The 27012-nt window shown below is 36.5% G+C and overlaps 1 protein-coding gene across 1 annotated transcript in view; it reads left to right on the forward strand.

Moving 5' to 3' along the window:
• Window positions 1-27012, forward strand: part of SLC44A5 (solute carrier family 44 member 5) — a 248593-nt gene that overhangs the window by 216168 nt on the left and 5413 nt on the right. Inside the window, exons 13-23 of the mRNA XM_068961184.1 lie at window positions 1012-1143; window positions 4738-4837; window positions 6515-6607; window positions 7078-7165; window positions 7657-7919; window positions 8404-8498; window positions 21019-21122; window positions 22632-22705; window positions 23315-23385; window positions 23857-23945; window positions 25659-25743. Coding sequence (XP_068817285.1) covers window positions 1012-1143; window positions 4738-4837; window positions 6515-6607; window positions 7078-7165; window positions 7657-7919; window positions 8404-8498; window positions 21019-21122; window positions 22632-22705; window positions 23315-23385; window positions 23857-23945; window positions 25659-25743 — 1194 coding nt within the window. The remainder of the gene's footprint in view (window positions 1-1011; window positions 1144-4737; window positions 4838-6514; window positions 6608-7077; window positions 7166-7656; window positions 7920-8403; window positions 8499-21018; window positions 21123-22631; window positions 22706-23314; window positions 23386-23856; window positions 23946-25658; window positions 25744-27012) is intronic.

The following is a 27012-nucleotide window of genomic DNA, read 5'->3' on the forward strand; positions in this document are numbered from 1 at the left end:
AGAACTTAAGAAACTTTGTACAAAATAATGATAATATCCAATTTTTTTTGAGTTACAACTGTACATAAGTAAAATACAGAGGAATAATCAGACTGGGATGATTACTGAATAATGTAAGGTTCTTATATTTCCTGGATTGACTTTAGACTTGGTTAGTAAGTACACAGTCAATATTCAAGAGTAATTTATTCTAAAAATATAGAAGATATCTCTAAACCAGTAAAGGGGGAAAACAGAATATAAGTTAACAAACAAAAACTGATCAGTTTTTAAAGGACAAGAATTGGAAGTGTTGATACAAAGTAGAATAGGAAATACAAAAACAAAGAAGGTTGAAACAAAAGTAGATATAGCAATACATTAAATATATTAAACTCATCAATTAGAATACAGAGATTATCAGGTCAGATTAAAATATAAACATACAAATTGGAGCTGTGTTCTTTACAGAAGTTACAAAAACATAAGGAAATTGGAAGTTTGAAAGTGAAGGGATACAGAAAATACTGTATTCCTATGTATCTTCCCAGAGATACTTTAGGTATGCATAAGAAAATACATATATTATTTTTACTTCTTATATGAATTATAGAATATTTTATATAATTTTTATGATTTTTTACTTTTTTACTTTTTTTCATTTAATAAAGCATCTAGTGCTCATTCACTATCACTAAAGACTATCTCCTCATTATATGGAAATACAGTATTCTGCTGTGCAAATATACTATAATATTTTTGACCAGTCATTACTGATGGACATTAAACTTGTTTCTAATTAAAAGGACATTTAAAATCAGGTGTTGCTGTGGTCATGCAAAAAAAATACTGGAAAAATTTATATTGCATACGATACTACATTTACACTGTTGGATGCACATAAAATATTTAATGTGTAAATAGGAATCTTTCCTTTGTAAAAATGACCATGCTAATCAATTTCATGTAGATGTATGCTTATATTTCAGAAAATAACATTTTATATTAGTCTACTTTTCTCTCTTTTTCAAGGAATATGGCGCTGTTACCTAGAATACAGCCGTCTTGAGGAGCAGCCAGGTTCTCACTTAAATGCATATACCATTGGGATTCAGACTGACATAAGCATGTACTTTCGCCTGAAACAAACATGGTTCGCACTTAGTGAGTGGATTTTAAAAATTTGCTTTGTTAAAATTGTAATAAGAATGCATCTTTTCGTGTAAAGAAAACTTGGGTTGGTATAACTTGTTAAATACATCTATTAGTAACATCATTAAAATAAGTATCTATAATACTACTAGCCATAGTAAATGGAAAGTCAGTGAGGGGAATTTATTATATAATCTAAAAAAATGTTACTGTACAATGATCTCAAGCTATTTGCCTTCAACTTTATATGAGTCAGATATAGACATTTATAGCCATTAATCTAATATCTAAGAAAGGTATTTTAAAAGGACAAAATGCTTGATATTTCAAACTTGTATTTAAAAACAGAAAAAGAAAAAAGAAAATGAAGAAACAAGTTTTTCATGACAGGACTTTTAAACTACTTGTGATAGAATTGAAATAATAAGTAATTTTTACAAATTTACAATTTTTAGTGTTTATTTAGATTGAGTTAGTTAAGGGTAACAGAATTTTGAAAGGTAGATGACTTCAAAGATGGCTTTAATAGTTTTTATTATACTATTCCTTGTTCTTTACAGAGATTCATGTTCTTTAATCAATATTTTTAAAATGATCTCTAATTACATGGTGCTTTAAAAAACAAATTAATCTTCCTATATTGTTGAAGTTAGAGAGCCAGACAAGATGAGCTTGAGGAAGCCTGGTAAGGAGCCCAGACAGCCTAAAAGGAGGGCAGTATCTTGGAGAGCATCATGATTCCAGAATGGATCCCTTAACATAAATCTGAAAACTTAATTTTGCCATTTCACCCAGAAGTCATTTGGGTAGCTTTCAGGGACAGGCTCACAGCATGTCACCAGAGTGCCACTGTATTTGTTTACACTATTAGGATACTCTCTCGGAACGCAGACATATCCCACCTAGGACACTGCTTTCCTGGGCTCAAGGCACATGGCGAATAAGATTACTAATGAGAAAGTTTTTTTAGCAGAGACCCTTGGATAGTCTTGAGAGGTGTTTTCTTCAGGCTCATGCCAAGCTGGATGACCTACCCCGGCTGCACAGAAGCCCCCGCCAGATTCCTGTGTCTGCTATATTCAGTGTTTCTCTGTTCCTTGGATAGTGCTAACTCAAAGTGCCAAATTTTTGCTCTTTGGGTTCCCATTTCTAGCTCTCATGCAGCTAATTCCCTTCAATAATATAACACATTAGTTTTTTCAAATATGTTTCAGAAGAACTTCATTGATAGCCATTTCTTTCTTTTTTTTTTTTTTTTTTTGACTATAAAAATCAAGCATCTTGGGACTTATATCCTCATCCCTTTCCCTGAATTTGAGTGATTCTATATCCCTCAGCAGTCCACATACTGTTACCTATCATTTCTGAAGATGACAAATCTCATCCACTATGTACTGAAACCTCTAGTTTTACTCTCAGATGGATGTTAGTTACAGGTTCTATGGGCATCCCGCTGCTGTCTTTTAAGGATCTTTGACACAAAATCATTGAGATGATTAGAATATGCCATTGGAAAAGCTAAGAGAGGTACTTTGAGGAAAATGCAGAGCTTGCTTTTATTTTCAAGTCTAGGAATACTTATCTTTCCTCAAATGAGTGTTAACTTTCATAATCCATTATGAAATAATATCAGACATTATTTGCTCTGTGCTTATAATTCTCAGCACCAGTGACAAGGGTATACAAGTGAAATTATACTTATTGACAGAAACACTAAAAATATGTGGAGTAATACACATAAAAATTATCATTTTATGGGTCTTGGATTGTATTAGAAGATGGTTCTATTTTCATTTCTATTAATTATCCCAGCCTCCTTGATAAGGTTAGATTTATACCAGCTTCTCTGTAGGGTCTCGAAAAATATGTTTCTATTATTTGTTATTTAAACAAAAGGAGGGAATATATAAATTCAAAGAGGTGCTAAATTTCTTTAATATAACCATTTAAAATAATATAATTTTGTAAAAGCACAAATTTAATATTCATTGTTCTTTTACAATGAGATTTTGGAACATAAAGTGACTGACACAGTTTATATTCTTCAGTTTATCCAAAGATGATAATGATTTTAGTTTAATATGGGTACACTCCACAGTTTTGGGCTCAGTGGAGCTTTAAAAGAATCAGTTATGCATAAAAACATAAATACACATTTGAAATAAAAGAAGATGTAGCAGGGAGATGTTACATTACTGAGAACCTCCCACATCTCTGGGTTAACTGGTTTCTCCTCACTTGGAGATACTAACAGAGGTATGATAAACATCTGAATCTTAGTGGTATAACAATAGAATAAACTGAGTGTCCTATGATTGGAAGTGCTCAGACATGAGCAGAATAACTAACAGGAATGTTGTAGAGTGGATCTTTTCATGGGTAGGAATTTAACTTTTCGTTAAGTTTCTTTCATGATTTCAGAATCTGTTATTAGCCATATTATATTCCTTAATTTAGACTCCACATCTTTTCACTTTTTAACATCTTTGAGGTCAGGATGCATTTTATAATCAATAGACAGACATTTAATAAAGGATTTTTTACTTTTCTTCAAAGGTTATTACTAAATTAAAGGTATGTCATAGAATTGAGGAATATAATAATTAGGGCTGTTTGGCTTCAAGTAAAAACAAACAAAGCTGGAGGCAAGGCAGAGGCATTTATTCTAAGAACAGAGAAGTGTCTCACCAAACTCAAAATAGCAGAAAAGCAGCTGGACTTCCAAGTGGACCTGGATCTAGGAAACAAAAAGCCAAAATGGAGCCAAGGTTTCCTCTACTTGCTCTCTTTCTTTACACTCGTACACTTTATTCTTTCTTTGCAGGTTCACTTACCTTACATAAATGTGGTTTTGACACAGTTAATGTGTATAACTCTTAGTTCAAGAGGCATACAAGCATCAATTCAAAACTAAACTAGACCTAAAGGAGTGGATTGAGGGGTGAGAGAGAGGCTCACGAGGGAGGGGTTATATGTACACTTACAGTGATTCACGATGGTATAGCAGGAAAAAAAAAAAACTGAACTAGATTCCCTTAATTCTAACTCTCAGACTTTTATTACACAGCTTGGGTTGGCATTACACTCTGATTTTATCAAGGCACAAACTAAAAATGTGGGGTCACAAACTAAAACTGTGGTATCCTAGAACCTCACCCTGTCGTCAGCAGGATCAGTTAAGAGGCATTGTGAGCCTGGCAGCAGCTCAAAAGCTTTGTTCTGTAATGATTCTCTTATTCAAGGAAGTTTACAAGTGAAAACATCTAACATAGAGTTGTCTAAAGCAGCCCTTCCTTTACTTCTATGCCTATTTTCTCATTTCTACAAGTGGTGTGAAATGTTTCCATAGATAAAATGAAGCCTGTCCAACACAGTTGTTTAAATTCTAGCTAAAAGTTTTAATCCAGGAATTTTTTAAAAGCATTTCTCAGAGGTTTTAAAAGTGAATTTCTAAAACTGGGGTCTTTGGAGAGAGGTAGCACTACTTAAATCATGAAGTGTCAGAGCTGGCAGAAGTCATCATCAAGATCAGTCTAATGTTTGCACAGAAAGTTTGCTCTTTGGTTTGATTTGCATCGCACACTAATATTTTTTTCCTGTTTAAAGTGATAATACTCTGCCTCCTTGAACTGTTCATCATCCTCATGCTGATCTTCCTCAGGACCCGAATCCGTATCTCCATCGCCCTGCTGAAGGAGGGGAGCAAGTAAGGCCTTGATGCAGAGACTCGCATAATGTATATCTGTCTTTCATATCAGTCACTGCTTATTTGTAGATGCCCCAGACTCTTTTCCCTTTAAGATGGCTTGTTAAATCGGCTTTCCATTCAAGAAAACTTGTTCAAGTTCAGACTTCGCCACATTTTAAAAAGTTCACACTAACAAGTCTTTCAAAATCCCCAAACATCGATTATCTTAGAGCAAAATAAGGCTAAAACCCATGTAGTCTGTGCACTGGCACTTTTTTAAAATACCAAATATATGTTAGGAGGATAGCTTATATGAAAGTAAGTGATAGAGTGCTAATAAAAGTTAGTTATATTATATGTTGTATTACTCCCATACTGAGTCATATATTAATACTGATGGTTGAGATCATTTGTAGAACTGTAGATCACTGTAATTCTATAAAGTCAATTATATGCTCTTGCTAGTTTTGTATAAGTAACAAAATTTGCCAGTAGACAGAGTAATTCATCTTAGCAGCACCAGACTATAGGTTTTTGTATCTACAGCCCTCAATTCAAGAACATTGTATACCCAGAGTCATTTTTATTTTAAAATGCTACAAAATAAACACAATTTTTCATAAAATTCATGGTGTGAGGTAATAACACCTACAGTTTCTAAACTATTCCAAAAGGTCACTTGAAGATAATACATTAAACTTCTGAATAATGCATGGAAACAATAAAGAAAGTATTACAAAAAGCCAACAGATCATGTCCTTTGTTAAGAACAATGGAAACTGGGTTGTTAATGACCAAGGACCAAATTATTTTAAATAGTCTTTAAGGATTGTTTTAACAAAATCGTCATCTATAATAATAATAGTGCCACCTAGAGCCAGTGTTTGAAATAGTTAACAAGCAATTTGCTAAATTAAATCTGTCCTTCCCACAATAACTGAAGCCCTATCATTAGCCACTGAAAGCTACTGATTTGCTGGGTTATTCCTTAAATAATATGATATTGTACAATTCACTTATCCAACTGCTATACCTCTAAATGTGTGTGTGTGCATGTGCGTGTTAAAGAGCAGTTACTACTGTGACAGAGTAAAGTTTTTTTTTCAAAGGAAAATAAGAGCTGGAATAAATTGGCGTGAGAATACAAGGTAATCATAGGGATGCCCAGTATTTCACTCACATCAGTGTCTGGAGGAAAGAGAGAATAGCATAGTCTAAACAGGCAGGAGGAGAACCTCCTAATACTTTGGTTATTAAGAAAACAGAATAAGTTGTGTCATATGAGACTAAGAAACATGTTCTGAAGACAGTTCAGAAGGGATTCTTGAATTAGAGATGGATTCTCACATTTGATCATATGATTGTCAAGATCCTCTGCAATTTTAAATGTCTAAACAAAAGGGAGAAATACCATGATTATAATGCATGAAGTCTTTCTGAGTTAGACAGAAATAACCAAAGAGGAGAAGGTTTGGAGAACTTTTGGCAGGAATCAAACATGAGCACTGAAAGAATGCTATTAATTTAATAAATAAATAACAATTAAAACTAACTATTACTTAATACCAGCAAAAAAGAGTCAATGGTTATTACCACTGTTCTTTGAATGAATTCAGTCTAGTTCTAAAAGATGAAATTTTAATTGAGAAATTGTAACTGTATCATTTTGAATTTCAACTATTTGTTTTATTTCAGAGCCATTGGATACATCCCTAGTACTTTAATTTATCCAGCTTTAACTTTCTTTTTCCTCTCAGTCTGCATTTCCTACTGGGCTGTGGTAGCACTGTATCCTTTGTTAACTGACTTATTTAAACCTCAGGTCCATACTATTTCTCAGAACCTGGGAGTTCATATGCCTTTCCATCCTGGAAAGACCAGAAACATCCTAAAGATATAATTGAAATGATGATGATGATGGTGGTGATGACTGCTAAGCTATAAAAATGTGAACCAACTGAATTTTCCCTCAAATAGGTCACACGGTAGATTTTATTTTATCTTCACATATGGTACTTCTCCTTTGCAATACCTAAAAAGAAAAAAAAACTCTTTTATATTTCATTGCTTTTAAGGGGCCACTCAGTTTAGCTGACCCATGTTATATTACTCTGGGTCTTAAAATGAATGAATTATTAGATTATAAGTTATTTGAAATTAGTCTTTCAGTACACTTTTGGGTTATTCACACATTATTTTCTTGTCCATTTATTTTCAATCTGCCAGCAAATAATTTAACCTTAATAGAGTTCACTCAGTTACTTGGCTACATCAGGGGCACCTATATATAAAGTCATAGCCCCACAAGGGCAATGTGAACATGAAAATAAAACCTGTGACCCAGTGGTAAGTAAAAGAAATTCTTTTATTTACTTTAATAAGGAACTCTACTACATTTCATCCAACAATTGTTGTAGGAATAATCCTGTAATAGGGACCCTGTGCACTGATGAGGATCACTGTAGAGAAGGGGAGAGTGAGTCAGGTGTTAGCTGAAGAGTACTGAAAACAGTGGGTAGAACAGAGAGAAAACACTGCTATTGCCTGAGCTCACTTGTGTCGTATACCTAAGAAGCATGTACAGTCAACAACCACACTAATACAGGTAAAATTATAGTAGATGCAGATTAATGAACATGTGATGGTAAAATGAGATACTTTTCCATAACTCAAGAAAGAACTGTACAAAGTAATGTTATAGAAAATAGAAATGACAGCAGAAGCTAATAGAAGAGCAGGGCAAGCAGTTGGGGGCTGCACAAGAGAATGCAGGGAAGGCATTGTCTTGTAATAGTATTATCATATTATCCTTGTTGGTTTCTTTTTTCTGAGTGCAGGGTTTTAATACAACTGAAATTGCCAAAGCTTGCCCTGGGGCTCAGTGTCATTTTGCTTTCTATGGTGGAAAGAGCCTATATCATCAATACATCACTACCTTCCAGTTACTCAATCTATTCGTCTTTCTCTGGCTTATAAACTTTGTCATTGCATTGGGTCAGTGTGCCCTTGCTGGTGCCTTTGCTTCTTATTATTGGGCCTTGAAAAAACCTGATGACATCCCACCCTATCCACTTTTTACTGCATTTGGACGAGCCATAAGGTAAGTTTCACATTGAACACTATATCTATCTTCCCAGTTATGATTAGTGTGCTTATAATTCAAGTGGCAAAGTACTTGAGGTCAAAGGTATAATTCAAGATTCATGAATGTCCATGGCTTTGTTTGGTTTTATAGCCATCATTTTATTTTTAACCCCTACTCAGGCCAATCCTTCTAAAAGGTTACTGGAGTGAAAAAGCAGGGGAGGTCACTAAATTAAAGATTAAGGATGAACTTGTCTTTCTTCATTGCTCAGCTCAAACATAAAATCAATATAAAATGATAGGCTATTGGTATCATTTTTGTAGATGAAGTACAAAATGGATATATATGGTTTAAAGGCCTCTATGGAAACCTTTGTCAATCTGAATAAGAGAGTAGAAGTTCTTTTCTATCAACGCTTTTACCAATAAAAATTAACTAACATCCTTTGTGTTCTTAGTAACAATATTTTAACCTTTATTCTCATTTTGTCTTTGTCCAGATATCACACAGGATCCCTAGCATTTGGATCTTTAATTCTTGCAATAATTCAAATGTTCAGATTAATCCTAGAATACTTGGACAAACGTCTTCAAAGTAAGATTCTAGAATTCATCTTTTCTCAGGCTTCCTGACTTCTGTGAATAGAGTAGACTGGATCAGGGATTGGGGGAACATAATGACTGTAACTTGGATACAGTAATAGGGATGGATGTGGTCAGATTGGGGAGATGTTTAGAAGGAAAAGCCAACAGGACTTGTTGAGGGGGTGGGGATAGGAGCAGTGGTAAAGAAAAGAGAAAAAGTGTGTGATACTGAAAGCTGCTCAGTTGTGTCCGACTCTTGTGACCCCATGGACTGTAGCCTACCAGCCTCCTCTGTCCATGGGATTCTCCAGGCAAGAATACTGGAGTGTGTTGCCATTTCCTTCTTCAAAAGTGTGTGATGTTACTTACTAAATTATGGAAGCCAGAAGGAACACAATTCAAAAAAGAGATTAAAATGTGTGTTTTTGACAGGTTACTATTGAGAAGCATGGTGGGAATGTCAGGCAGTTCTTTTTTTCTTTTTTTTTTTTTATAATTCCTAACTTTATTTATTTATTTATTTATTTTTAAATTTTAAAATCTTTAGTCTAGAGTTCAAGACAGCACAGGCTTAAAATATAAATTGTGGATGTCATTTGCTCATACATGACACATACAGTTTACAAAAAATAAGCTGTTTAGAATGTACTTTAAAAGATTTTATTATTAATTGTCAAAATACTCTTGAAACAGAACAACAAAGTTGGAAAACATACAGTTCCTGATTTCAAAACTAAACATAAACCTACAGTAATCAATACAGTGTTGCACTGGTATAACAACAGACATATAGATCTGAGATAGACTAGAGAGCCCTAAAATAAATGCTTACAATAAGACTATTCAATGTGGGAGAGTTTCTTTCAACTAATGTAACAAAACTGGATATCTACATGCAAAAGAATGAACCCTTGCCTTACACCATATACATGAATTAACTCAAAATGGATCAAAGACAAACATAAAAGCTAAAACTATAAAAGTCTCAGAAGAAAGTATAGGAATAAATCTTCTTAACACTGGATTTAAAGATGATTTCTTAGATATGATACTAACAACACAAAGGGAACAAAAGAAAAAACAGATAAATTACACTTCATCAATATTTTTTAAATGCTTGTACATCAAAGGACATTATCAAGAAAGTAAAAAGACAACCCACAGAATGGGAAAAAATACTTGCAAGTCATATACCAGACAAGCAACTAATATTTAGAATGTATAAATAACTCCTACAACTCAAAAATAAACAACCTAATTCAATATGGACAAAGGATTTTTTTAAGTAAACTTTTTTCAGCTTGAGGTATAACTGACAAATAAAATTGTAATTTTTAAGTGTACAAATGATGATTTAATGCATATATACATTGTGAAAGGATCCCCACATTTAAGGTGGGACATTTTTTCCTTTTTTTGGTGAGCATGCTTAGGTTCTACTCTCCTAGAAAATTTCAATATACAATGCAGTATTATCAACTATAATCATGTTTTACATTATATTCTAAAACCTATTCATCTTATAGCTAAAAGTTTATAAGCCTCTCCCAATTTCTTCCATGCCCAGCATGTGATAACAACATTCTATTCAGTTTACATGCATTACAATCTTTCCCCCATGTATAAGCAATACCATGCATATTTGTTTTTGTCTGGCTTACCTCTCTTAGCATAATGCCCTTCAGGTTCATCCATGTTATTGCAAAAGTAAGATTTTTTTCTTTTTTATGGCTGAATAATATTCCATTGTGTATATATACTATACTTTATTGATTGATGTACCTAATAAACTAAGATCATGGCATCTGGTCCCATCACTTCATGGGAAATAGATGTCAGACTTTATTTGGGGGGGGGGGCTCGAAAATCACTGCAGATGGTGATTGCAGCCATGAAATTAAAAGACGCTTACTCCTTGGAAGGAAAGCTATGACCAACCTAGATAGCATATTCAAAAGCAGAGACATTACTTTGCCGACTAAGGTCCATCTAGTCAAGGCTATGGTTTTCCAGTGGTCATGTATGGATGTGAGAGTTGGACTGTGAAGAAGGCTGAGTGCCGAAGAATTGATGCTTTTGAACTGTGGTGTTGAAGAAGACTCTTGAGATTCCCTTGGACTGCAAGGAGATCCAACCAGTCCATTCTAAAGGAGATCAGTCCTGGATGTTCATTGGAAGGACTGATGCTGAAGCTGAAACTCTAATACTTTGGCCACCTGATGCGAAGAGCTGACTCATTAGCAAACACCCTGATGCTGGGAGGGACTGGGGGCAGGAGAAGGGGACGACAAAGGATGAGATGGCTGGGTGGCATCACTGACTCGATGGACATGAGTTTGGGTGAACTCCAGCAGTTGGTGATGGACAGGGAGGCCTGGCATGCTGTGATTCATGGGGTCGCAAAGAGTGGGACACGACTGAGCAACTCAGCTGAACTGAACTGAACTGAATAGCACTTAGGTTGTTTCCATACACTGGATACTGTAAATAATGCTGCAATGAACACTGGAGTACAATTATCTCTTCAAGATAGTGATTTTGTTTCCTTCAATTATATACAGAATTAGAATAGCTGGATCATATGGAAGTCCTATTTTTAATTTCTTAAGGGACTTCCATACTGTTTTCCATAGTGGATACATCAATTAACATTAACATTCTTACAAACAGCGTACAAGGGTTCCCTTTTCACTACATTCTTACCAATACTTGGTATCTCTTGTATTTTTGATAACAGATATGTAAACAGGTATGAGGTGACATCTCATTGAGGTTTTGATTTGCATATCTCTGATATAAGTAATGTTGCACACCTTTTCATGCACCTACTGGCCATTTGTATGTATTCTTTAAAACATCTATTCTGGTTCTTTACACATTTTTAATTTGGTTATTTGTTTTTTACTGTTGAATTCTATAAAGTCTTTGTATATTTTGAATATTAACCCTTTATCACATGTGGTTTGCAAATATTTTCTCCCATTCAGTAGGTTGCCTTTTCAGTTTTCTGATGGTTTTCTTGCTGTGCAGAAGCTTTTTACTTTAATGTAGGCTACTTGTTTAGTTTTGCTTTTGTTGCATTTGCCTTTTTTGGGTGTAAAATCTAAAAAATCATTGTCAAGGCCAATGTCAAGGAACTTACCTCTATAAACTCTTGTAGGATTTTATGGTTTCAGGTTTTACATTCAAGTCTTTAATCCATTTTGCATTGATTATTCTGTGTGGTATAAGATAAGGGTCTAATTTCATTCTTTTGCATGTGGTTCTGTTTTTCCTATCACCATTTATTAAAGAAACTGTCTTTTTCCCATTGTATATTCTTGACTTCTTTGTCAAAAATTGACCATAGATGCATGGGTTATTTCTGGGCTCTCTTTTTTTATGCCAGTACCATACTGTTTTGATTACTTTAACTTTGTAAAAGAGTTTGAAACCAGAAAGTATAAGACCTTTAGCTTTGTTACTCTTTCTTAACTGCTTTGGTTATTTGGATCTCTTGTGATGTTATCCAAATTTTAGGATTGCTTTTCCTGTTTCTGTGAAAAATGGCATCGAAATTTTGATAGGAATTGTATGAAAGTTTTAGATTGCTTTGGGTACTATATACATTTTGTGCTGTGTGGTGCTTAGTTACTCAGTCAGGTCCAACTCTTTTCAACCCCATGGACTGTAGCCCACCAGGCTGCTCTGTCCATGGAAATTCTCCAGACAAGAGTACTGGAGTGGGTTGCCATACCCTCCTCCAGGGGATCTTCCCAACCCAGGGATCGAAGCCAGGTCTCCCGCATTGCAGGCAGATTCGTTACCGTCTAAGCCACCAGGGAAGCCCAAGAATTACATTTTAAATGTACATTAAATTACATTTTAACAATATTAATTCTTTCAATCCATGAACATGGAATATTTTCAATTTATTTGTTTCTTCATTCTTTTTTGTCAATAGCTCACAATTTTAATATACAAGTATTTCTCTTCTTCATTTCTAGTTATTTCTAGTTATTTTATTGTGTTAATTATAAATGAAGTTGTACTCAACTTCTATTTCCAATAATTAGTTGTTAGTATACAGAAAAACAACTGATTTTTGTATATTGATTTCATTACCTGAAACTCTACTGATTTCATGTATTAGCTTTAATTGTTTTTTTGGTGGAGACTGTAGAGTTTTCTTACGTAATATCATGTGATCTGCAAACAGAGACAATCTTCTTCCTTTCTGATTTGAATACCTTTTATTTCTTTTACTTGCCTAATTGCTCTGAACTGAGAGTTCCAAGTTCTAAACTGAAAAAATATGGCATTAGTGGGCATCCTTGTCTTGTACCTATTATTAGAGGAAAAGCTTTCAGCTTTTTACCATTGAGTATGATATTAGCTGTGGGTTTGTAAGAAATGGTCTTGGTTATGTTCAAGCCTTCCCTAACCAGTTTACTGAGAAATTTTATTACAAAAGGAGGTTGAGTTTTGTCAAGTAATTTTTCTGCATCTATGGAGATAATCATATGATTTTTCACCTTCATTTTGTTAATGTTCAGTTTAGTTCAGTCACTCAGTTGTGTCCGATTCTTTGCAACCCCATGAACCACAGCACGCCAGGCCTCCCTGTCCATCACCGACTCCAGGAGTCCACTCAAACTCATGTCCACTGAGTCAGGGATGCCATCTAACCATCTCATCCTCTGTTGTCCCCTTCTTCTCCTGCCCTCAATCTTTCCCAGCATCAGGGTCTTTTCAAACGAGTCAGCTCTTTGCATCAGGTGGCCAAAGTATTGGAGTTTCAGCTTCAATTCCTTCCTTCCTTCAATTCCAGTTTCAGTTCCTTCCAATGAACACCCAGGACTGATCTCCTTTAGGATGGACCGGTTGGATCTCCTTGTAGTCCAAGGGACTCTCAAGAGACTTCTCTAACACCACAGTTCAAAAGCATCAATTCATCAGTGCTCAGCTTTCTTTATAGTCCAACTTTCACATCCATACATGACTACTGGAAAAACCATAGCCTTCACTAGACGGACCTTCGTTAACCAAGAAATGTCTCTGCTTTTTAATATGGTATCTAGGTTGGTCATAACTTTCCTTCCAAGGAGTAAGCATCTTTTCATTTCATGGCTGCAATCACCATCTGCAGTGATTTTGGAGCCCCCCAAAATAAAGTCAGCCACTGTTTCCACTGTTTCTCCATCTATTTGCCATGAAGTGATGGGACTGGATGCCATGACCTTAGTTTTCTGAATGTTGAGTTTTAAGCCAACTTTTTCACTCTCCTCTTTCACTTTCATCAAGAGGCCCTTTGGTTCTTCTTCACTTTCTGCCAAAAGGGTGGTGTCATCTGCATATCTAAGGTTATTGATATTTCTCCCAGCAATCTTGATTCCAGCTTGTGCTTCAACCAGCCCAGCCTTTCTCATGATGTACTCTGTGAATAAGTTAAATAAGCAGGGTGACAACATACAGCCTTGACATACTCCTTTTCCTATTTGGAACCAGTCTGTTGTTCCATGTCCAGTTCTAATTGTTGCTTCCTGACCTGCATACAGGTTTCTCAAGAGGCAGGTTAGGTGGTCTGGGATTCCCATCTCTTTCAGAATTTATTGTGATCCACATAGTCAAAGGCTTTGGCATAGTCAATAAAGCAGAAATAGATGTTTTTGTTAATGTGGAACATATTATTAATTTGCATATGGTGAACCATCCTTGCATCCTGGTATAAATCCTACTTGATTTTGGCATGTGATTCTTCTAATTTCATATTGATTCAATTTGCTAATAATTTGTTGAGAATCTTTGCATTCATATTTATCAGGGATACCAGCCTATAATATTCTTTTCTTGCAGTGTCCTTGTGTGGGTTTGGTATCAGGGTCATGCTGACCTCATAAAATGAGTTTGTAAATGTTCTCTCCAGCTCTGTGGTTTGAGAGTTTGAGAAGAGTTATATTTATATTTATCTTTGAATGTTTGGTAAAATTTCACCAGTAAAGCCATTTGATCCTGGACTTTGCTTTGTTGGGAGGTTTTTGATTACTGATTCAAAATCTTTAGTAGAAATTGATCTGTTCAGATTTTCATTTCCTTCATGATTCAGTTCAGCAAGTTATATGATTCTACAAATTTATTCACTTCTTGTAGGTAGTCACATTTGTCAGTGTAAAATAGTAGTCATATGTAGTCATAGTAGTCAGTTATGATCCTTTACATATCAGTCATAATGTTTGTTTCATTTCTGAATTTATTAATATTTAAGTATTCTCTCCTTTTTTATCAATTAATCTAGTGAAAGGTTTGTCAATTCTATGCTTGCAAAAAAAAAACAGCTGGTATTTTCATATATCTTTTTGATTGTTTTTTTAGTCTCTTTCATTTATTTCCAGTCTGAGCTTTACTATTTCCTTTCTTATACTAACTTTGTACTTGGTTTCTTTTTTTTTTCTAATTCCTTGAGGTGTGAGGTTAGGTTGTGTGAGATCTTTTTTAATAACATAAGTGTTTATTGCTGTGACCTTACCTCTTAGAACTGCTTTGCTGCATTCTGTATACTTTGATGTGTTGCGTTTCTATTTCCTGTGTTTCAGGTTACTCTTTGATTTCACTTTTGATTTATTCTTTCATCTCTTGATTATTCAGTGGCATGTTGTTTAATCTCCACACATTAGTGAATTTTCCAGTTTTGTTCTTGTAATTGACCTCTAGTTTCATACTATTGTCTTTAGAAAAGAGGCTTGATATGATTTCAGACGTCTTGCATTTATTAGTACTTGTTTTGTGACCTAACATGATCTATCCTGGAGAATGCTCCATGTATACTTGAGAAGAATGTGCATTCTGCTGTGGTTGGATGGAAAGTACTATAAATGTTAAGTCCATCTTAACATTTGTTAATATGTACTTAAGTCCAATGCTTCCTTTTTGATTTTCTATCTGGACAACCCATTGATAAAAATGGAATTTTGAAAATGTATGCTATTATTATATTGCTAAATATTTCTTCCTTCATATCTATTTATATCTACTTTATATATTTAGGTGCTCCAATGTTAGGTGCATAAATATTTATAATTTCTATCTACTCTTCACAAATGGACCCTTTTTTCATCGTATAATGAGCTTTGTATCACAACAAACTGTGGAAAATTCTTAAAGATATGGGAATACCAGACCACCTAACCTGGCTCTTGAGAAATCTATGCAGGTAAGGAAGCAACAGTTTGAACTGGACATGGAACAATAGACTGGTTTCAAATAGGGAAAGGAGTACGTCAAGGCTGTATATTGTCACCCTGCTTATTTAACTTATATGCAGAGTACATCATGAGAAACACTGGGCTGGAAGAAGCACAAGCTGGAATCAAGATTGCCAGGAGAAATATCAATAACCTCAGATATGCAGATGACACCACTCTTATGGCAGAAAGTGAAGAACTAAAGAGCCTCTTGATGAAAGTGAATGAGGAGAGTGAAAAAGTTGGCTTAAAACTCAACATTCAGAAAACTAAGGTCATGGCATCCAGTCCCATCACTTCATGGCAAATAGATGGGGAAACAGTGGAAACAGTGACAGACTTTATTTTGGGGGGCTCCAAAATCACTGCAGATGGTGACTGCAGCCATGAAATTTAAAGATGCTTACTCCTTGGAAGGAAAGTTATGACCAACCTGGACAGCATATTAAAAAGGAGAAACATTACTTTGCCAACAAAGGTCCATCTAGTCAAGGCTATGGTTTTTCCAGTAGTCATGTATGGATGTGACAGTTGGACTATAAAGAAAGCTGAGTGCCAAAAAACTGATGCTTTAGAACTGTAGTTTTGGAGAAGATTCTTGAGAGTCCCTTGGGCTGCAAGGAGATCCAACCAGTCCATCCTAAAGGAAATCAGTCCTGAATATTCATTGGAAGGACTGATGCTGAAGCTGAAACTCCAATACGTTGGCCACCTGATATAAAGAACTGACTCATTGGAAAAGACCCTGATGCTGGGAAAGATTGAAGGCAGGAGGAGAAGGGATGAAAGAGGATGAGAAAGAGGATGAGATGGTTGGATGGCATCACTGAGTCAATGGACATGAGTTTGAGTGGACTCCAGGAGTTGGTGATGGACAGGGAGGCCTGGTGTGCTGCAGTCCATGCGGTCGTAGAGAGTTGGACATGACTGATAGACTGAACTGAACTGAATGAGCTTTGTGCCTTTTTTCAGCTTTTGGTTTAAAGTCTCTTTTGATTGATACAAATATAGGTACACCTGATTTCTTTTGGCTTCCATTTTCATGGAAAAACCTTTTTCTAATATTTCACTTTTGGTCTAAGTATGTCTTTAAAGGTGAAATGAGGCTCCTGTAGGTAGCATATACTTGAATCTTCTAAAAAAATTTCCATTCAGCCACTCAGTCTTTTGACCAGAAAATTTAGTTCATTTACATAGTTGTAATTATTGAAAATTATAGACTTGCTTATTTCTATCTTGTTAACTGAACTGAACTGAACTGTTTTCTGGCTGTTTTAAAGTTTTTTGTTTTTTCTTCTCTTTCTTTGTGATTTTATCATTTTATATGTGGTATCTTTTGATTCCTTTCTTGTATCTACTCTGTGGTTATCGTAAGGCTTATGTAAAATATATTATAGTTATAATAACTAAAGGAGAAGGAAGTAGCAACCCACTCCAGTATTCTTGCCTGGAAAATTCCATGGACAGAGGAACCTGGAGGGCTACAGTCCATGGGGTCACAAAGACTCAGCCATGACTGAGCACACCAGCAGTAAAATAACTAAATAGTTATGACCAACCTAGATAGCATACTGAAAAGCAGAGACATTACTTTGCCAACAAAGGTCCATCTAGTCAAGGCTATGGTTTTTCCAGTGGTCATGTCTGGATGTGAGAGTTGGACTGTGAAGAAAGCTGAGCGCCGAAGAATTGATGCTTTTGAACGGTGGTGTTGGAGAAGGCTCGTGAGAGTCCTCTGAATTGCAAGGAGATCCAACCAATCCATTCTGAAGGAGATCAGCCCTGGGATTTCTTTGGAAGGAATGATGCTAAAGCTGAAACCCCAGTACTTTGGCCACCTCATGCAAAGAGTTGACTCGTTGGAAAACACTCTGATTCTGGGAGAGACTGGGGGCAGGAGGAGAAGGGGACTACAGAGGATGAGTTGGCTGGATGGCATCACGGACACAATGGACGTGAGTCTGAGTGAACTCCGGGAGTTGGTGATGGACAGGGAGGCCTGGCGTGCTGCGATCCATGGGGTCGCAAATCGTCGGACACTATTGAGCAACTGAACTGACTGACTGACTGACTGACCTTATAGTTAAAATATCTTACAGCTGATAACAAGTGAATTAGTAATACATACAAAAGCTCTACCTTTTTATATCCCCTATGCACATATATTTTATGCTACAATGTTTTTGATATCACAATTTACATCTTTTTATGTTGTGGATCCATTAACAAGTTATTTAGTTTACATAAAAAGTCCTTTTAATACCTTGTCTTTAACCTTTATACTATAGTTCTAAGTGATTTACCTACTACCATTAAAATTTTAGAGCATTTTGAATTGAAGTGTATATTTACCTTTACTGTGAGTTTTATGCTTTCATATATTTTCATGTTACTAATTAGCATCCTTTTGTTTCAGCTTAAAAAACTCCCTTTAATATTTCTTGTAAGGCTATTCTACTGGTGATGAACTCAGCCTTTGTTTGTCTGGAAAACTCTTACCTTTTCTTCAATATTGAAGGATAACTTTGCCACATAGATAGTTTCTTGGTTGGCAGATTTCCCTTTCAACACTTTTAATATATTATTCAACTTCATTCTGGCCTGCAAAGTTTCTGCTGAAAAATATCTTCTTATGGGGATTTCCTTGTATACAAGAAGTTCTTATTTCCTGATGCCTTTACCTGACTTTTGAAAATTAACTTGATGTGATTCAGTGTGGATCTCTTTAGACTGGTATTCTTTGAACTTCCTGGATCTGGATGTCTGTTTCTCCAGGCTAGGGAAATTTTCAGTCATTATTTCTTTGTATATGTTTTCTGCCCCTTTGTGCTCTATCTTCTCCCTCTGGGGCCTCTGTAATGTATATAATGGTCTGCTTGATGGTGTCGCATTAGTCTCTTACAACTTCATGCTTTCTTTAATGGATAAACCCCACTGCATTGTCTTTGAATTCACTGATCCTTTCTTTCGCTAGATCTAGTCTGCTGTTGAATTCCTTTATTTAATTTTTCAGTCCAATTATTGTAATTTTGAGCTCTATAAATTCGGTTTGATTTTTAGAAATTTTCTCTCTCTTTACTGACGTTCTCATTTTGTTCATTCATTGCTCCCTGACCATGGTAAGCATCTTTATGACCATAATTTTGAATTCTGTATCGGGTAAGTCAATGATCTCTGTTTCATAAATACCAGTTTTGGAAATATATCTTGTTTGTTTCTTTGGGACATATTCCTTTGTTTCTTCATTTTTTTCCTTCACTCTCTGTATTTGTTTCTGTGTGTTAGATAAAGCAGCCATTTTTCCCAATTTGACAGACTAGTCTCATGTAGGAGATGAGCTTCATTAATGAACCCAGCCCAAGCTTCTTATTCTCTCAAATCTTTCTGATTGTCCTAGCCATCATAGTTAAGTAGCTCTTAGTAGTTGAAAGTGTAACTAGACCTGTCGGTGTCTCAAAGGGAAGGGTCACAGTCAGAACCTAGAGAAGGCTGATTAGAAGCTAAACCCTCAGACATCAGCTGGAGAAGTATGTAGTTAAGCCCCTTTCAGGGAGAAACTGGGAGGGAAGCTTTTGCCTGCTTCCTCAGCACTTAACCAGGATACATAACCATGGTAGTGGTTAGTGGTGGTAGGGCACTCCTTAACCATTTAAAACCTGATTCTTTGTTTTCTACAGTCCTGTGAGACTCATAAATACAAGCCCTATCTAGAGCTACACAAAGCTGGGTCACCAGGCATGTGTACAAACTCCTTCCAAAGAGAAGTTGGTGACCTGCTCCCCCTAGCTCCTAGTAGGACCACAGGTAGATCTAGAGTATGCAAATTAGAAATTCAACTTTTAGGCAGGGTGTTGTAAAGTATGCACTCAGTCCCTTCCCAGGAAAAGACTGGAAGATGGGCATTTTTGCTTGCTTTCTCTTTGCTAGTCTCTATGATCACTATAGTTGTTTTTTATAGTCCCATAGAACTGTGGCCATAAGCCTCTTTGGCTTCAGAGCTAAATGTTTTGGGGGTCTGTCTCTTGGGTGGGAATCTCTGTCTCTTGGGTGGGAAAGTTGGAATCCTTGATGTGCTGCTCAAACCCTTTACTCCTCAGGGAGAAGCTGAGAGTTGGGGGTATTGTCCTGGTAGTATGGCATTGTGCCCGGGGTAGGGTTTATAGTGAGTGTGTCTCAGCCTTTCCTACAATTTCACTGTTAGACTTTTTAGTTGCCTGATGTGAAGGAGTCACTCAGCTTGTTTCTGGATTTCTCTCAGAGGAAATAGCTCCCAGTGTAGTTATACGTTTGGTGCATCTGTGGGAGGAAGGAAGTTCAGGAACCTCCTTGTTACCATCTTTGTCCCTCCTGCAAATGATTTGCCTAGATATCACTCTGAAGAAAGTATATAAGTGGTGAATAAATATATGAAAGGATGCTCAATATTAGTCATTTTGGAAATGCAAATCAAAAACATAATGAGCTATCACTTCATACCCAATAGAATGGCTACTATCAAAAAATGAAAAATAATATGTTTGTAGGTTGCAGATAAATTGGAACACCTGTGTATTGCTGGTAAGAATGTAAAATCATATTGCCGCTATGGAAAACAGTTGAGCTGTTTTAACTTTAAAAAGTTAAAAATATGATTGCCATATGCCAGCATTTCCACTTCTAGATATATACTCAAAAAGATTGAAAGCAGGGACTCAAATAAATTCTTGGGCACCAGTATTCATAGCAGCATTATTCAAAACAGCCAAAAGATAGAAAGAACCCAAATTTCCATTAACAGATAAAAGAAAAAACAAAACTGTGTGTGTGTGTGTGTATATATATATACACACATGCACACACACATATACACATACATACATACGTACAACAGAATATTATTCAGCTCCAAAAATAAATGTAATAGATGGATCCTCATAACTTAATGTTAAGTGAAATAAGCAAAACACAAAAGGTTAAATATTGTAAGATTCCCCTTATATAACGTATCCAGAAGATGAAAATTCATACAAACAGAAGTATGATAGAGGTTACCAGGGACTTGGAGGAGGGGAGAATGAGGAGTTATTGTTTTAATGGGTAGAGAGTTTCTATGAGAGGATGAAAAGTTCTGGAAATTGATAGTGATGGCAGTTTCACAATACTGTGAATGTACTTAATGCTACTGAGTCGTACACTTAAAAATGGTTAAAATGGTAAATTTTATATATATTTTACTACAGTTAAATCGAAAAGCCCATTTAAAATTTTACTATTATTTTTATTTATAGAGTCTACAAATAATTAATAGGTTTAAATATCTCCTTCTCATAGAGGCCCAGAGCAACATTTCTAAATTCCTAAAATGCTGCCTGAGATGCTGTTTCTGGTGTTTGGAAAAAGCAGTAAAGTTTTTGAACAGAAATGCCTATGTTATGGTAAGTAGATTATTTTTATTTACTAAACTTCTTTGCACACCCGAACCCCATGTCTATATTTCCATCTCAAAAGCACTTGTACATCAAGCAGTTGAATTTATCACCATATTGATACAAGAATTTGTGAATCCAATGCATGATTCAGGGCTATGCTTTCCTAGCTGAGATAGTAACTTAACTGTACTTCATTATTACGTTCAATACCTTTATGGAGAGGGAAAATATTATTTCCCTTGTGTGTGTATACCCTCAGTCATATCTGACTCTTTGCAACCCCATGGACTGTAGCCCTCCAGGCTCCTCTGTCCATGGAATACTCCAGTCAAGAATACTGGAGTGAGTTGCCATTTCCTCCTCCAGGGGATCTTCCTGACCCAGAGATCAAACCTGTATCTCCTGCATTGGCAGGCAGATTCTTTACCACTGCACCATCTGGGAAGCTCATTATTTCCCTTAGAAATATAAAAATGTGCTAGATTGAAAATAATAATATTTGTCTTTGACATACTTCCATGGGAGGGAAGCTTAATTAGTTTAGATTTAATGAAAAGAAAATATTCTTCTAATTCTGGGTTTTACACATTTTTCAGGAAGGGTCTATTTCTTTTTATGATTCTTATTTTGAAATGTGTGGGAATTGATAATGTAACTGAATTTGTTACTTATTTCCAATAGAAATATGGAGGCTTTTAAAGAGATTTTTTAAAAAAAAATAGGGGATCCAAAAATATTGTTCTAAAATTTAGCAACTACAACCTTATTAACACTTGATTATCACAGTGATATAGGGTCTGATGGTGTGAGTCAAATAGTTACGGATATTCAAAGAGTCATTTATATAACTCCAGTGAGAATATTTTATTGAGCCTCTTAATCAATAAAGCCAATGTGTATTGGAAGCACAGGGTTTCCTGAGAGGAATTTTTAATGTGAATGCTACAACATTTCACCTATTCAGCAACACATCATAGCCAAATGCTTCAAAGACAAGCTGTGACCTGGGATTTGAGAAGACCTACCTCTGTTTACTTTGGCCACATGATGAGAAGAGCTCACTCATTTGAAAAGATGCTCATCCTGGGAAGGATTGAGGACGGGAGGAGAAGGGAACTACAGAGGATGAGATGGTTGGATGGCATCACCAACTCGATGGACATGGGTTTGGGTGGACTCCGAGAGTTGGTGATAGACAGGGAGGCCTGGCGTGCTGTGGTTCATGGAGTCACAAAGACTTGGACACGACTGAGGGACTGAACTGAACCCGTTTAAATTTGTGTATTTCCCATGGAATTAAGAGAAAATAGCAACTGAAATATACCTTATTGTCAATGACTCTAAGAGTTGTGTAGAATTGAGGATACATGGTTCCCCAGCCTCCCATAAGCCTTAAGGTTGGAAAGATGAATGAGAGTAACTGTATGGGTGACAGAGAATTAATTAATGTTCCTGTCATTGGATTGTCTGTTGGTCTTGTTAAGTTATCAGAATAATATCAACTGTCTTCCTCAGATGGCAATATACGGCAAAAACTTCTGCAAGTCAGCAAGAGATGCTTTCAATCTGCTGATGAGAAATATTTTAAAGTAAGTAAGCAGGTTGAGCATTGCAGTGGATGGTTTGGTGAATCTTGAGCATTTATACTTCACATGTTGGTGGTTTTATTAGACATGAATCTTCTTTTATTTTAAAAGATTTAAATCTTCTCCTTCTTACCATTAGTTTCTTTGTATGTCTTTGAATTGTTGCTCCCATCATCCATCTATACCTTTATACCCACTGGCACTCACTCATCTTTATTATACCCTGTGCTCAAGAAATTCCCCACACAAACACTATCATCACATTTCTGACTTTTCTTTTCTCCCAAAATCGACAGAGTCTGAGTGAACAAAATCAGAGAACCAGTGCAGCCATCCCCAGGATGCAGGGTGTCTATAGTCCTCAAATTAGAGTGAGAGAGGCTGACACCACCAAAAGCACCTGACAGCCCTATAATGCCATTTTCTGTTTACTTCCTTATAAATAAGTCAGAATTTCATGCCTGGGTTCCTTCATTTCTTGCATTTAATAAATGCTAAGTAAGATTTCAGCAGAGACACATCAAAATGAATTCATGCATTATTTACTTTCATAAATTTCTAGTAACAAATCTAAGTTAAACACAAAATTATACTTTTTTTTCTGATTCTTAGAATTGCAGTTATGGATAGAGTGACAGACTTTGTACTAATCCTGGGAAAGATTCTAGTTGCTGGCTGTATAGGTAAGTAGTAGTAGTAACAATAATAACAATAACAACAACAATGAAGGCTTTTTTTTTTAATTTAACAGGTGCTTAGACGATAATCCTGTATGCAAGACAGCAAAAGAGACACAGATGTATAGAACAGTCTTTTTGACTCTGTGGGGGAGGGAGAGGGTAGGATGATTTGGGAGAATGGCATTGAAACATGTATATCATATAAGAAACGAATCGCCAGTCTAGGTTCGATGCAGGATACAGGATGCTTGGGGCTGGTGCACTGGGATGACCCAGAGGGATGGTACGGGTAGGGAGGAAGGAGGGGGGTTCAGGATGGGGAACATGTGTATACCTGTGGTGGATTCATGTTGATGTATGGCAAAACCAATACAATATTGTGACGTAATTAGCCTCCAATGAAAATAAATAAATTTAAATTTAAAAAAAAAGAAAAACTTCTTTGTGACAAAAAGCTATATTCGTTTGCTCCAGGTGTCCTGGCCTTTCTACTTTTCACCGAAAGACTCCCAGTGATTATAGAAGGACCAACATCTTTAAATTACTACTGGGTACCTTTGCTGGTAAGAGCTGATAGTAAGTTTGGGCTGCTACAGTAAAAATACCATAGACTGGGTGGCTTAAACAACAGGGGTTTATTCCTCACAGTTTTGAAGACTGAGAAGTCCAAGATCAAGGTGCCCACAGATTCAGTCCGTAGTCAGAGCTTCCTTCCTAATTTGCAAAGGCATACCTTCTTGCTGTATCCTAACAGGGTAGAAAGAGAGATCCTCTCTCATCTTCTATAAGGGCACTAACCATTCATGAGGTCTCCATCCTTGTTTCCTCATTGCCTCCCAAAGGCCCCACGCCCAGATGCCATCACACTGGGGATTAGGTTTCCACATAGGAATTTTGAGGGGACACAACTCATTCCATAGCCACTGGGCAATATTGATTCTGATTTATGAGATGGTAAAATAAAAAACCAAAAAGGAATAGGAAAAATAATGATAGCTAACATGATTAGTCTTACTTTGTGCCCAGCTTCATTCTGCTGTGAGGCTTGGGTTCCTTGGAAACAACCCCTGAGACAGAGGATTGCAAGCAGAGGGCTTATTATGAAGTGCTCTCCGGAGATACACTGGAAAGGAAGTGAGGAGGACAGTGCTGGGCAAAAAAAAGAAGCTGATCCATGCTGCGATTACAGTTGAAGCCTCAGACATAATTATAGGAATTTCTGACACAGGCGCTAGGCCTCCATATACTGCACCGGGCAGCCGTTGGCCAAGGGTTGCCCTCTGAATGACGGTGTAACCTTGAGTGAGGTAGTTCCCTGCAAAAGCAAGTCCTGTGGAACAAAACAGCTGAGTCATCAGCTGCCTGCCTACATTCCCAACAACTGGGAGATAGATGTGGCAACTGGAGAGGACCTGGAAGGAACCCTGTGGGATATTTTACAGTATATTATTAATAACTCACTCAATCCATGTGTCATAAACACCATTGTTACATTCTCTGCTTCCCCACCAACAATCTTCCATAGGAAGCACAGAGAGATGAAGTGACTTGTTGAATGAGTGCCTGAGCTGTGATTAAACCTAGGCAGTGTGTGCTTTTAACTCCTATGCTCTGGACTTCCCTGGTGGTCCAGTAGTTAAGAGTCTACCTGTTGGGCCTCCCTGGGTGGCTCAGTGGTTAAAAAAAAAAAAAAAATCTACCTGCCAATGCAGGAGACACTGGTTCAATCCCTGATCTGAAAAGATTCCACATGCCATGGGGCAACTAAGCCCATGAGCCACAACTATGGAAGCTCGTGCACCTAAAACCTGTACTCTGCAAGAAGAGGAGCCACCCCAGTGAGAAGCCCCACTACAGCTAGAGAGTAGCCCCCACTTGTCACAACTAGAGAAAGCCCACATGCGGCAATGAAAACATAGCACAGCCAAAAATAAATGAATATTTTAAACATAATAGGATTATTCCATGTAAAGATGAAACAAAACAAAAAACTCTGCTTTACTGCCTCAGTATGCAGGATCCTAGATCTGGGATGCTTTCAGTAGGCATTAGGGCTAGTGAAAAGAAAACTGGCAGACCATCTAGTACATTTTGTTTAAATCTCAGTTCAAATACACTCAAAAGCATTTTCATTGAATCTTTTACATTTCTATATTGAAATCTTTTCCATCAAAGAGTTCTTCAAAGCTTCCTTATCATGATTTCATTTAAAACTGCATTATTGTTCTTTTGGACAAATTTACGACATCTTCATTCTTTTCTCTACTCATTTACAGACAGTGATTGTTGGATCTTACATAATTGCACATGGATTCTTCAGCGTCTATGCAATGTGTATTGAAACAATTTTCATCTGCTTCTGTAAGTTTTCAGTATATGTGTTTTCCGTCTTCAGTGGATAACCAGAAGATGAAAAGGTTTACACCCATGTCTTTAGCTGGCTGTGGATTTGCTATGACCTGGCTGCAACTACAAAACAGTGTTTATTTGGAAAGAGACACTGTCTAGTAGATTCTTTTTAAAACTTAACAGCTGAGAGATGATATTTGCAAAGCACAGGAGAGTCAGGCATCATGGCATGGTGTTAGCATGAAATTATTTTTTAATTTCTGAAAATGTTTTCAAATTTGTAGTAATGATTGGCTTCTGTTATGCTTCGTTAACACCTGAAGACTTAACTGGGCTTTGAGGCTGGGCTTTGGGAACTCTTGAGGAGAGCCATTCTAGTTTCTGATAAAGCCAAGCTGGCAACGATTTCAAAGATACATGGAGCCAATTCACACTAGGTAACACAATGACAGTTAGATAGGATTAATAGAGAGGCGTGTCTTGGAAATGTTTAGATGAACTCTGACGCTGATCATTAAAATATTTCATTAGGGCTTTCATCACTGACTTCTGCACTGTGCCTCTATGGAGCATGTGCTACTCACATACACAGAATGGGTATGTTTTCTATTAGTACCTCATCTTAAAAGCCCTGGGGAATCTAGTGCCCATCAGGAGCTTGATCTGTTGTCATCTTCAGCCTAGATAAAGTAAGGTCAACAGATGAAAGAACAGAGCTTGTTATCCCTACAGCTAATACCCTCTGAGAGATTATTTCTCTGGCACATTGCTCTTAAGAGAAGCAGAGAAAACATTCTATTATGGTGAATTACTGAGTGATCCACCTGTATAAAATGAACAGTTTAGTGGGATTTTTGGTATAACTCATAGCACCAACTGCATACTGGGGTCAGGATAGGAGATAATGTATGTGTGTGTGTGTGTACCACCTGCAATGCGGGACACCTGGGTCCAACCCCTGAGTTGGAAGCATCCCCTGGAGCGGGGCATGGCAACCCACTCTAGTATTCTTGCCTTGAGAATCCCATGGACAGAGAAGCCTACAGTCCATGGTGTGATAAGGCGTCAGACACAACTGAGCGGCTAAGCACACACACACGCACACACACACACGCACACACACACACATATATACACACACACACATATACGTATATATATTTCATAGGGAGTTATATTGAAGGAAAAAATCTTCTAGAAAATGGTTGGATCTCTTTTTCCTTTCTGAAAATTTACAAATCAATTTTCAATAACTGGACAAAGAAATCAGGAGAACTTTGT

The sequence above is a fragment of the Capricornis sumatraensis genome, chromosome 2 (genome assembly GCF_032405125.1).
Source record: "Capricornis sumatraensis isolate serow.1 chromosome 2, serow.2, whole genome shotgun sequence".
Classification (NCBI taxonomy): Eukaryota; Metazoa; Chordata; class Mammalia; order Artiodactyla; family Bovidae; genus Capricornis; species Capricornis sumatraensis.